Raw genomic sequence first — 11,958 nt, forward strand, 5'->3', positions numbered from 1 at the left:
TTTTTTTCTTCCATTTGGTTTTAACAGTAATAAACCAGCTGTAAATATTACTCATAAACTCTACTATTCTTGCCTGGCCTCACATAAAAGGGCTTTCAAGCTCTTGTATTTATCACAAAAATGAGCAGCTCTCCAAAAACCTCAGAGGAAGCAAAATCAATGAAAAGCCAAGTGGGAAAAAAAGGGGGTTGAGACCATTTCGGGATAGATGAATAAAAGCATAATAGTACACCAGGTCTGAAGCAAAACAGCTGATATTCACAGCTATCTAGCTTCTAAAAGCTGGGCCTCGGATGAAAAAATGCCTCAATTATCATTGGCTTTGAAATACATCACTCAGAAAATATTTTAGTCAGAAGACTAATGTATAACACAATCACTAGTGATCAAGACCCAGAATAAAGTTCTCTAGGTTAATAATTAAATTATTCAGACCCAAAGAGAACTTCAGCACAAGATTTCAAGACTATTTGTTTTAATCACAGCAGTGTGAACCCTGAAGCAAACTGTACTTTCTCTTAGAGCAAAAACCGTAACCAACAGTATTTTATTATGAAAAAATAAGCAATCACACCATCTATTCACTCTTTTAGCAGCTGGCCTACTGCACTGTGTAATGACTATACAGTTTTTATCCTAGGTTTAAAACACTTCTGTTTTGAACGTCACTTCATTTTAAGGCTGTTCTTACCAGTTTCTTTCAAGGTTAATAGGGGCCTCTAATATGGGTATATCTTAGATATAACGTCTATTCATCCCAGACACTTCAAAAAAATCATATTCAGGGAAGGATTTCATTTGCAGTTCTTCCATGCCCAACAAATCCATTTACTTTTCACTTACTTGCCTGTTGTTTGATTTTACCAAATGACTAGCTGGCCATCTAGTTACTATCCCAGTAGACGATGGCTTCCCTTCTTCGTGATACTATTTATATATTTCAACACTTAACATTTAGTTGCTGTTTCACTTGGTCTCTCTTACCTGTTAACCTCTGCCAGAGCTTCCTCCATTTGATAGTCGCTGCTAGCTGGAATGTCTCCTTGGTGTCCCTGTAATAACAGGATTGAAGTGCTTTGACCAACTAGCAATTGTCCTTCGCTGTGGCAGCCTGACGGCAGGGGTGGGTATGTCCAGAGTGGTGAGCGCTTGGGTTCCCTGCCTTTCGATGTGCCTCTTCCGCCCTTTCTTTTTGTGTTACCATCTATCATAGAATGGTTTGGGCTGGAAGGGACCTCAAAGATCATCTAGTTGCAACCCCCCTGCCATCCTATGGATTTAAGGAGAAAGCACCTGTTTCATCCCACTTTCCCAGGTTCTCCCTGCTGCTTTTTGACACTTGTTGAATAGACTGGTTTTATTTTAGATAGCTACTACATGACATAAATAGTGAATGCTACCAAAAATCATCCATAAACGGGGCACTTGCTTCATGTCATTCATACCTGGAAAGTATCATTTTTAAGTTCAAAAGCGCCTTCGTGTGGACGAACGCATCTAAACAAACTCTGAAACCGAATTTCCAACAGCACTTCCACGGCGAGGTGTCACTCCGCCCTCAGCCTGTGCTTCCCTCAGCCGCGCCGCAGGTAACGGCTCGGCCCCGCGCGACGGCACCTAGAACTGGTGGAAAGTTTAAAGCGGAAACACCTTTTCTTTCTAGCAGGCAGCTGCCGAACCCGCACCCAACAGCCTTTTCGACCGATGACAGCACGGCAGCCCCCCTTCGCCACGGGAAGACACGCCGAGGCCAGCGGGGTGCCGCAAGCTGCAGCGCCGCGTCCTCCCCTCAGCCACCGAGACGACCGCCCCGCCTCGCGCCCCGCCTCGCGCCCCGCCTCGCGCCCCGCCTCGCGCCCCGCCTCGCGCCCCGCCTCGCGCCCCGCCTCGCGCCCCGCCTCGCGCCCCGCCTCGCGCCCCGCCTCGCGCCCCGCCTCGCGCCCCGCCTCGCGCCCCGCCTCGCACCCCTCCCGCTAACGGCCGCCCGCGCGCCGCACGCATGCGCACCAAGACAGACAGCTCCTCAACGGTCCGCGCACGCGGAGAAGGGGAAGGCGCGGCCTCACTAGCGCGCGTGCGCGGCGGCGCGCTGAGGAGCCGGGAAGGGGCGTCACGGCGGGGCGGGGCTGGATTTGAACCGGGCGGCGGGGAAGCGGCTGCCGCGCAGCCCCCATGGCCAAGCAGCTCGGCCGGGACCAGCAGGGCATCACCCTGCGGGGCAGCGCCGAGATCGTCGCTGAGTTTTTCTGTAAGGGGCTGTGGCCGGGGGTGCCTCGGGAACCGAGGTGGGAGCGGGGAGAAGAAAGATGGGCGGGTGGTAGGCCTCCTGCGGGACGACGCGGCCGCCTCACACACGCATTCTCTCCCCCCTTTCTGTGTGTTGCAGCGTATGGAATCAACAGCATCCTCTACCAGCGGGGCATCTACCCCCCCGAGACCTTCACCCGCGTCCAGAAGTATGGCCTCACCCTCCTCGTCACCACCGACCCCGAGCTGAAGAACTACCTCAACAACGTGGTGGAGCAGATGAAAGGTGGGAGGGCCGGGCTGGGAAGCTGAGGGGGTTCTTCAAGCTGCTAAGCTAGCCCCACTGGCGGTAGGAAGCCGCACCCTCCTTGCAGTGTCTCTGCTGATGTTCCTCATCTCTCTCACACTGCAAGTAACTGCTCTGGCTTCTTTCAGAGTGGCTGTACAAGTGCATTGTGCAGCGCCTGGTGGTGGTCATCTCGAGTATCGAAAACAATGAGGTTCTGGAGCGGTGGCAGTTTGACATCGAGTGTGACAAAACTGCAAAGGATGATAGGTAACTGTTCCTCTATGCCTGCTCTTCCATGTACCCAGTAGCTGTGCAGGCACAAGATAAATGCCATGGTTCCTCCAAGTGGATGAAATAGCCTTTTCTCAGTATGAGCATCAAACCTTACCAAACCTACTATCTTTCTTACTGCGATTCTGTTTGTAAACCAGTCATTATATGATTGAAGCATGTATAATCCTCAGATGCTTTTAATTTTTTTTAAAGCATCAGATCAAAACTTGATTTTTAATCTTCAAGAAAGTATATAACATCCTGTATTGGGTACGTGCCCTGAATAACTGCTACTTGTTATGCCCAAATGTTCTCATTCATCCCAGACTGAGAATAAATGTAACATTCCTTACAAATATTGTGAAGCTTCACAAACAGTAATAAAGGAAAACTGACTATCGCTTTTCTAAGCCTATCTACCTAGGGCTACTATAAAAAAATCCTATAGCGAACAGACCAACAGAGCATAATAGAGAAAAATGTATTTAAAGAAAACTGTCAGCAGAGTAGAAACCCTCTGACCAGTTTTCCTGTTTTTTCCAGTGCACCACGAGAAAAATCTCAGAAAGCTATTCAGGATGAAATTCGATCTGTTATCAGACAAATAACTGCCACAGTAACTTTTCTGCCACTGCTGGAAACTGCCTGTAAGTATTCCTAACTTCACTAAAGAAATCAAATGCTTTATTTTGGAAAACCTCAACAACTTTTCCATTTTAGAAAACATTTTCTGAGGCTTTTTAATTATTACGTCATACACCCTCACATTTCAGAGACAGCATTTTGTTAGACTGAGATCAGGACAGAACTCAGGGTGGCTTAACTAACTTAATGAAACTAGTATGTGTACTCCAAGGAATTTAAATTTTCATAAATACATTATTTTGTGACTGTAGCTGTGGACAGGCTTGTATAAATAACCATTGAGTTTATATGAAGTGTTACTTAGAGCTCAGCTCCACAGTATTTTAACATGGTTAAAGAAAAGTTGACATCACGCTCACTTTAGAAAACTGAAAAGGGTACACATGAATATAACCAGGACTTGTTTTCATGTTTTTTAACTACTACTTCTTTTCACATAACTAGTATCAGCATAATTTCTGAGAACCTTGGTACATGTCTCAAGCTTTAAAAGATGAACTTTAACTTCAAACACACCATCTTCTTATACAGGCATTAATGCATGTTAATTTGTTCCTACTTGCTTACAGGTGCCTTTGACTTGCTGATATACACAGATAAAGATTTGGCAGTGCCAGAAAAGTGGGAAGAGTCAGGACCACAATTCATAGCCAATTCAGAAGAGGTTCGTCTTCGCTCCTTCACTACTACAATCCACAAAGTAAATAGTATGGTGGCTTACAAAAAGGATTCCTTTCCCTAAGAAGTGGGGGTTTTGTATACATTCTATCACCTTGTATAGTTTCTGTTCATAGTGCAGCTAAGTCATGAACGCACCATTACTGTTGCTCTTGCTTAAGTATGATACAGAAAAAAGGCAACGTGTTTGTCTGTGATAATGTGGTGTAACACTAGACTAAGCTGGTATTGTTTTTAAAGAGGTCTAAATAAAGTATTCATAATGGTAGTTCAATCCTTACTTAACTGTATGAGCTAAACTTAACGGTGTTAACTACCACATTGACTAGAAAAACTGCCTAAAATCTATGATTAATTACTACAATTGTGTCCAGACCCTGTAATTTAGTATTTTGTTACAAACTGCCTTCTATTACCAGGCTTAAGTTTTCTCTGGGACTAAAAAGAATAAAAATCTCACTCCTGCCATGCCAGTTCTTTATGTTAAAAGCCTGGGCTGTTTTATCACCAGAAACAAAATGAATCAACAGAACAATTCTGAAGTTACTTGTACCTCTTTATAATTAAAGAAGCTGTTTTATCAGGAAAACTTCAACTATATGAAGCCTTGTACATTAATGACTGCTGGTCTTTAGCACTGGGGATGGGGGTGTTCTGTCTCTAGCGTCTGTTGAGTTTTCTATGTTTGTATTCTTGTTTTACACAATAAAGCTTGAACTTGTATAGTTTTCTCTAATTCAGAGTCTGTAGTACTTTGTATTTTAGCTGGGTTTATGAATGCTGCATCTTTCTTTATAACTGTCATAGAAATAATATGCTAAAGGCATCCTACTTAGTTATTACTTTAACTGTTTCCCCTATATCTCAAAACAAGTGTTGTGGAGTCAATATGAAATCCATTCATGGATTAATAGTTTGCCTCCACGTAAGTCTTCAAAGAACAGTACAAATAGTCAGTGACCTAATGATTAAGCACAGCACCTTCCCTATTTGTTAAATAGCACAGGATTCTCCCTGCATCTTTCACACATTTTTGTACTGGAAGAAATTAGGAATTTAAAACTCTCAAGTGTTAATAGAACTTTCAGGCTCTTCCACGTTTTTGTTTATTTCCTTCACCAAATTCACTTCAGCCAGAGTATTTAACTCTTTTCCTACTCTTCTAGAGTTATATATGGCTCTTCCTGTTACAATAGTATAATTTCAAAAGTTTATTTAAAAATATTGATTATACACACACCGCTGTATTACAAAGGTTCTGGGTTTTCCTATCAGGAAGTAGTTCTCTCCGGCAGTCCCAATCTAGCAGAATTGAAAAGGCAGCCTTTTGTAAAACAGTGGCACGAAATCATGGCTTTTGAAAATAAATACAATTTAGGTACTTAAAAAAAAAAGTTACATTATTTATTACTGGGGCTTGCACTGCAGTAACAGAGGAATACCTAGTGTTTTCTTCTGCCTGACAGCAATATTCTTAAAACAGCTAACTGCACTACCCATTTACACCTAGAAGGAGGTGCACTTCAAAGAGTGCAACTTCAAGCACTTCCCCTGGGGAGGACTGGATCAAAGCAGCAAGTGCAAGTCAACTGTAACAGAAATTTACATCAGGAACTGACCAAAGATGAGATCAGGAGGTGACTGGTACAGGGCTAGAAGTAACAACCATAAAACCCCCTTGTTTTATAGAGATGCCGAAGTCAGATTGCTCCAGGAAGTTCCAGTCACTTCTTTCTTGTACCAAATACAATTTTTCTTCTTCTTCAAGGACTAGCCCAAAGTCCATCATCATCTGTGTATTTTTCTTTTTTTATAGAGGCACCAACAATCAAGAGATAGTATAATGTCCATAAAAACTACATGTGAAAAGGAACAGGTAATAAATCCTGAAGTTTTCACAATGACCCTGCAGAACAGGAAAGAAAGAAAAAAACAGACACATGAATGCACTCTCCCAGAATCCAGCCTTTACAGAGGCGGCCACTTAGGGTTTGCTGATACCTAAACGGGACCCACACTCTTCCCAACTTTCCCCTACCTTGAGGATCACTTCTCTGCAGGGTGAAGAATTAAAATAAAGGACACCCCCCCCCCCCCCATCTTTGACGGCAGTATTCTTAGGAAACCGATAAAGAATAAGATTTACAAGTTGCACAACAGGGTTCCTTACCTGACTAGTTCAGCTGACGTATAAGCTGGTTGATTGCTTCACCTCTGCAGCCAGGCTTACCCATTTCCTTTAGGAAGCCCACTTTGTTACGTGAAGCATGGCGAGCCACTGAAAGATGGAATGGCCACAGGAAGTTTGTGACTTTTTTGAAATGTTTCCCAGCAGAGTAGATTTCATGAATAAGGTCTTCCAGGCAAATAATACCATAACCCCCTGCAGGGAAAAAAATTTAACAATTTAAAAAACTCAACAGAACACAAAAAGCCCCCCACAAACAACATATACACGAGATGACCAACTGTATTATCTTTCCTCGTACTACTCCAGAATTCCTAGTCTTGAAAGATTTTCCTCCCCCTTAGGTCAGACTGCAAACTCTCAACATCTGCATCTTTCCTTGATTCATTTCCTCATCTTCTTCCTCACCTAAATGTTCCTCTATCAGCATGTTGTCCGTCAGAGGGAACCTCTTTTTCTTAATCTTGGCTTGGCCCCGTTTCAGGATGAGCTCTCGTACAGATTTCAGGTTAGGGTGTCTGTACAAAAACAAAAATCAGATTCTGTAACACAGAGACATGATGCAGCACGAAGTCCCATCCTACTTCTTTGTACAGAGGTAGGAAAGTAACCAAGTTATGTTTAGAACAATAAGTAAAGGGACAATAACAAGTTTTAGATATAAAGCTGACAGAGTTTTGACCATCACTGGAAAAGCCAGCTATGGATTTGTGATACCAGATGAAGAATCAAAAAGCTATCACATTTACATACAAACTACTACCGAGTCACGGGACTGGTACTTACCCCCACGCCACGTAAGGTTCCACAATCCGCAACATCTTCAGTGATAACGGAGTCAGTTTAACAAATATACCAGTGTAATTTTTTCTCAGCCGCAGCAACTCAATCACTCTTCTTACCCTCTTACTCACTCCCTTAATACTGAGTCACAAAAAAAATACTATTAGTAACCACGTTTCTCTAATACAGCAACAAGAGGCCTCCTGCAAGGAGACATGTCTGGCTTGATCACCCTTCCTTCGCTTAGAAATAATATGAGAGCTACAAATGGTAGCAATAACAAAGGTAAGGAGCAACAAAAGTTTCTTACTCTACAATCCGCACAACAAAGGCTAGTTTCTGCTCCTGAGGTACAGCCGTCTGTCCAGGTCTCTGCTCCATGCGCCTCAGCCGGATGTTGTCTCGGTGTTTGCGCCATGAATCTTGAACAAAAGCCTCAAGGCGTTTAAACTGGATTTGTTTCCCCTTCTGGTGCTAAAGACAGAAGGATAAGAAATCATCCATCACCCCTCCCAGCAGTCTTAGAGGTCTGCATCTCAAAGGCCAAGGGAAATTCAGAACTTGATGAACTACGCTCTTCCAGTTTTGGAGGCAGTAAGAAGAAAATAAATTTGATAATCTAAGCCCAAGGGAGCAAGAACTGAGGGACAACATATAAATTTACAAGCAGCTAGCTATAACTTATGAACAGTGAACAAAGAGTTCTTCCCCAGAAAAAAAAAATGAGGAAAAACAGAGCAAGACACAGGATACTTCTAGACATAGGAGAAATCAAATAGAAGCATTTGTAGCCACAGACAGACCTTCACAACTACATACACAGTTCAGCCAATCACTGGGAAAGCCGGAAACAACATATGTATCTAGGTAAAACAGACACTACAGCAATACCCTAGCGCAACTCAAAATTATCAGCCAACAGAAAATAACTGGGTTTAAAGTCATTTTCTATAAGGGCACACATGCAAAAAAAAATGCAAGTGTTCAAGTAACTATTAAGTATTACTGATTTAAACACAGAACATCTAGCTCACTTGAAAAAATTAATTCAGAATTATGGGAAAATTTAAAGCTTTTTTAAAAATGAAAAAGAGGTTTGAATGCCTATCCTTAGCTCACTAACAAGTACATCCACCTAAATCATAGTGCTCATATGAATAGGAGTTGAACAGGCATAGCAATTACCCAATAATATTTTAGATACACCACTGGGTAAATTATTAGGCCATTTTAAATTAAAGAATCTAATGTTAGGTGTCTTCTATTTCACCTTGTCAATCATCCATGAAATTGGTTTGAATTTTCAAAGCTGGTAGACCTAATCAAAATCTTGTCACTAGGGTCATTTTTCTAATGAGAATTTTAAGAGGTGGCTATTTAACATTATTGCTTATACTTCTACTTCCACCTTGGAAATACAGCGAGACACTGATATGTTTAAAAAAATAAATACAGTAGCTAACAAAAACGGCAAGAGTTTTGCACATAACCCCACCAACTCCAGAGAAACAGATTCACTGAGAAGCTTTAGGCCACTTCCAAGACAGGCACCTGCCATATTAGCTGAGATACAGCAGAACAGGTCTCAAATTCTGAAATAAAAAGGTCTGTTGTGCTCTGCCAGTCTGGAAACCACATGCTGTGCACAGGGAGTCTCTGCATTTACAACATGTGTCACCCTACATGCAGAACAAGGCTTCATGATGACCTGTCTATGCTCTAGCAGATTGATCTAGCTACTGGTAGATAGCTAACTCTAAACGCACTCTCAGAAAAGCACACTGTCTCCACGAAGATTTACAATGAAAGGTGAACTGGTTTCAGACAGGGTCATCCCATGGTAGCACAAACATCTCAGTGTCATTACAATGTACCACCCGTGGCTATACACACGTGCACCCTGGTAATTGCTGATCTATGAGGAACAACTTACAGTCTTCAATAAAGTTGTGTTTTAGTATAAGAACCCAAAAAGTTTTGTTCTCTTTACAGGTCTCAGAGACACATGGGGAAGATGCTCAACAACTGAAGAGATGCACTCAAGCTTCCTCAGAGAACCCCACAGTATCTTCACAGCATCAATACAGAATCTCAGCAACGAGCCGACTCCCTCCTTTGCCTACCCGCAGGGCTCCGGCATCCCCCCTCGCAGAGGAAGCTGATCACTCAGATCATTCGTAGGACTGCACGGAATGACGATTCCCTCCCCAGAAAGGTAAGCACGGACAGCAGCAACAGCACTGCAGATCTGCCCCGGCCTTCACCCCCTTACAATCAGGCTCTCTCGGCCGGCAGCCACCCGCAGACCACCCGACAACGCCAACTCCTCCGCCCCGTCAGCTCTCGGACTGCGACCCGGGCCGGGGACCGCCGCCCCGGGGACCACCCCCACAGCCAGCTCCTACCTTCCGCTTGTTGAGGAGCGCCTGCTTGGCCTGGGTGGCCTTGATGGCCTGGTAGGCCTTCCTCTTCTTCAGCAAGTTCTCCGGCACCAGCGGGATCCGCCGCCTCGGCCTGCGGGGCGGGAGAAGCCGGTCACATCCAGCAGCACCTCACCCCAACCGCCTGAGACTCCCCCGCCGCCGCCCCCGGCCCCGCAACCGCGCAGTCCCCGCGGATGGCAGCAGATACGCGATCCGCCGCTCCGCCACACTCACTCTTCCTCCGCCATCTCGCCGGGGCTACCGCGCATGCGCAGGGGCGGTATCATGGCAGCCCTGGCCGGGGCCCGGCTCCTTGCAGCTCCTACTCGTCTTTTACCCTACTTCGCCAAAGAGCCTGAAGCGCCCCGAGGCGTTTGGCCAGGGAGAGGAAGGACGGCTCTTTATTGTGCAGGCCGTGCTCTGTCTGCGGGGAGCGGTGCGGACGAGATGGCTGTTCTGTGCCAGCTTCAAAGCTCCCAAAGAAAAAATAATTTAAAAAACAAAGGGGGGTGTCCTTAGGTCCCTCAGCTCTTCCAGCCCGTGGGCAGCCTCTGCCCGCACCGTGGTGACAGCAGAGGCATCTGCTGCAGTTTTGTGGGAGAGCATGGTGGTGTCTACGTTTGACAGCGCTGCAGGGCTTAGGCACCTTCCCTCTCTGCTGCTCCACCCCACTTAAGGATATCAAGGGCAGCGTTATCCCTGTTCTGAGCACCGAGGAATGGAAATAGCAGGCTTGCAGAGCAGTGGTCCCCAGGTCTAACTACTGCCTTAAGCAGCACGTGCAGCCATGTGCAGAAGACTCTCGGGCTGCGACACGTCCCTCTCCTCACTTCTCCTGGTATGAGGGACACCTGCAATGGAGAAAAAGCCTTTCAGAAAGAGCTTGTCTTTCAGCCCCTCACCTGAATGCCCTGGGGAGCTTCACCAGGAGGAACCAGCCATTTTCTCTCCCTCCCTGGTGGCTTCCAGGTACAGCAGCCCCACCACCAAACAGCAGGTCCTGCCTGAAGGACCAAGCAGACCCAAGCAAGGATTTGTGGGGCACACAGCGCACCTGAGGTGTCAGCAGGCAGCTGGTCACAGCCACTTTTGAAGAAAGGATCTCAAATGTTGCCAGGGTCCTGCAGAGCGGGAAGAGAGATGACCTTGGCTCTCTGGGAGCAGGGATGGCATGAGGAGGCAGCACACCGTGTCCAGCTGTGCTGAGACGGAGCAGTTACGGAGCAAGGGACTGGGGAGTTGCTGTGCAGAACTGTAAGCCTTGGAGAGACGGGGAGATTGGGACAAGCAGTTTGGACAGCAGTCTCACCCGTAGATGGTGCCACAGCCTCACACTAAGGGGATGTGGTTGCATCTGATGAGGTCATATTCATGTTCTGCTGCCTTCTCTGTGCCGTGTAGGGTGGAAGAGGGATGTGTGCCTATACACTGGACTTGTTACTTTCATTGCGTCTCTAATCAATTTGATTTACACCAACCATAGTTTGCTCTTTAACAGTTGGGTGCTTGAGCCTTTCACTAGAAAGCTCAGTGATGTCAGGGTTTAACTGCTCACCTTAATGAAGCTGCAAACCTTTATGACACTGTAAATTAGGCAGTATTTTGACACCTAATACTTGAATATCTGTACTTAGAAACATGATCCTGCATTCCAGCACCTGCTCAGGTGTACACTTGACAAAGAACACACCGTTTGGTGCGCAAACCCAGCTTCCTATCAGCTATTCTCTGATGCAACCTTTTAGATTACGAGACAGAAAGCAACCAGCTTATAAATCATATGAAACTTTCACTGAAGAAACTAAAAGCAAATCCATAACTACGTAACTCTGATATTAGGGTAAGCTGCTCCTTATAAAAATAGCTGAAATGTCTGGTAGCTCATGACAGAAAATGTGGGCCATTTAAATCTACAAATGTATGTGCTTTGTTTAACAGAAGGGAAATGCAAACGGGATCACAGGTATTTCATTATTAATGGTAAGAAAACAATAAGTAAATGTTTCAAGTGCTGTTGCTATGAAATGTCACACAGCATAGCAGCATACCTAGGCTGACTTGTTAAACTTGAACTAATGGTTATGTTATATTAATGAATGACTATTCAAATGCCCCTGTTTGCAGTGTTAAGAAATATATTCTCACTTTCCTAGACAGTAAGCTGTTGTAAACTGACCTTCAGCACTCTGAACTCCTATTCTCTCCTTTTTTCTGGACAAGGCCTTAGATTTTCTGAGATTTCCGTGAACATTGGTAGATGAGCACATGAATGCCTATAATAATATATAAAATGTATATATGTGAATTTGTGTAAACAAATATAAACACAATAAATGTAAATATAGTTAAGAGTATTTCAAGAACTAACTCACTTTTGCATGCAAACTTTTAGAGCTCCTGTGATGCAATCTATAGTGCAAAGAGGAGGGATG

At 44.7% G+C, this 11,958-nt stretch overlaps 2 protein-coding genes and 1 long non-coding RNA gene across 12 annotated transcripts in view; 1 reads left to right on the forward strand and 2 right to left on the reverse strand.

The window, feature by feature from the left end:
• LOC129206108 (uncharacterized) overlaps positions 1–1,780 on the reverse strand; it is a 156,429-nt gene extending 154,649 nt beyond the window's left edge. For 8 of the 9 annotated variants that reach the window (XR_008576992.1, XR_008576993.1, XR_008576991.1 and 5 more), the window contains exons 1-2: positions 1,446–1,774; positions 985–1,052 (exon numbers count right to left, since the gene is read on the reverse strand). This is a non-coding gene — a long non-coding RNA (uncharacterized LOC129206108). Of the gene's footprint in view, positions 1–984; positions 1,053–1,445 lie in introns of all 9 variants that reach the window. The other variant, XR_008576995.1, reaches the window with a different exon arrangement.
• A 326-nt stretch (positions 1,781–2,106) lies between these two features.
• Positions 2,107–4,196, forward strand: MAD2L1 (mitotic arrest deficient 2 like 1). The gene is made up of 5 exons (XM_054823412.1): positions 2,107–2,248; positions 2,387–2,533; positions 2,683–2,803; positions 3,353–3,456; positions 4,024–4,196. The coding sequence occupies exons 1-5, from the start codon at positions 2,173–2,175 to the stop codon at positions 4,194–4,196; spliced, it is 621 nt and encodes a 206-aa protein (XP_054679387.1). The 5' UTR covers positions 2,107–2,172.
• Positions 3,272–10,356, reverse strand: RPL7L1 (ribosomal protein L7 like 1). 2 transcript variants are annotated; one of them, XR_008576803.1, is made up of 8 exons: positions 9,761–10,356; positions 9,509–9,617; positions 7,414–7,577; positions 7,107–7,244; positions 6,729–6,838; positions 6,303–6,515; positions 4,022–6,038; positions 3,272–3,454 (listed from the first exon to the last, which is right to left on the reverse strand). XR_008576803.1 is itself a non-coding variant. In XM_054823410.1 (7 exons), the coding sequence occupies exons 1-6, from the start codon at positions 9,811–9,813 to the stop codon at positions 6,307–6,309; spliced, it is 783 nt and encodes a 260-aa protein (XP_054679385.1). In that variant the 5' UTR covers positions 9,814–10,356; the 3' UTR covers positions 3,272–6,038; positions 6,303–6,306. The 2 variants fall into 2 exon arrangements, 1 of the variants encoding a protein (XP_054679385.1); XM_054823410.1 differs by having other exon boundaries at positions 3,272–6,038.
• Positions 10,357–11,958: the final 1,602 nt, after the last annotated feature.

This window comes from Grus americana, chromosome 4 (genome assembly GCF_028858705.1).
Source record: "Grus americana isolate bGruAme1 chromosome 4, bGruAme1.mat, whole genome shotgun sequence".
Classification (NCBI taxonomy): domain Eukaryota; kingdom Metazoa; phylum Chordata; class Aves; order Gruiformes; family Gruidae; genus Grus; species Grus americana.

Coding starts and splice junctions, on each gene's coding strand:
- MAD2L1 (XM_054823412.1), top strand. CDS start 2,173: ATGGCCAAGCAGCTCGGCCGGGACCAGCAGGGCATCACCCTGCGGGGC. Junction 2,534..2,682: donor CGTGGTGGAGCAGATGAAAG/GTGGGAGGGCCG, acceptor GGCTTCTTTCAG/AGTGGCTGTACAAGTGCATT. Junction 2,804..3,352: donor AAAACTGCAAAGGATGATAG/GTAACTGTTCCT, acceptor TGTTTTTTCCAG/TGCACCACGAGAAAAATCTC.
- RPL7L1 (XM_054823410.1), bottom strand. CDS start 9,813: ATGATACCGCCCCTGCGCATGCGCGGTAGCCCCGGCGAGATGGCGGAG. Junction 9,618..9,760: donor GGCGAGATGGCGGAGGAAGA/GTGAGTGTGGCG, acceptor CCCGCCCCGCAG/GCCGAGGCGGCGGATCCCGC. Junction 7,578..9,508: donor CGCTCCTCAACAAGCGGAAG/GTAGGAGCTGGC, acceptor TTCTGTCTTTAG/CACCAGAAGGGGAAACAAAT.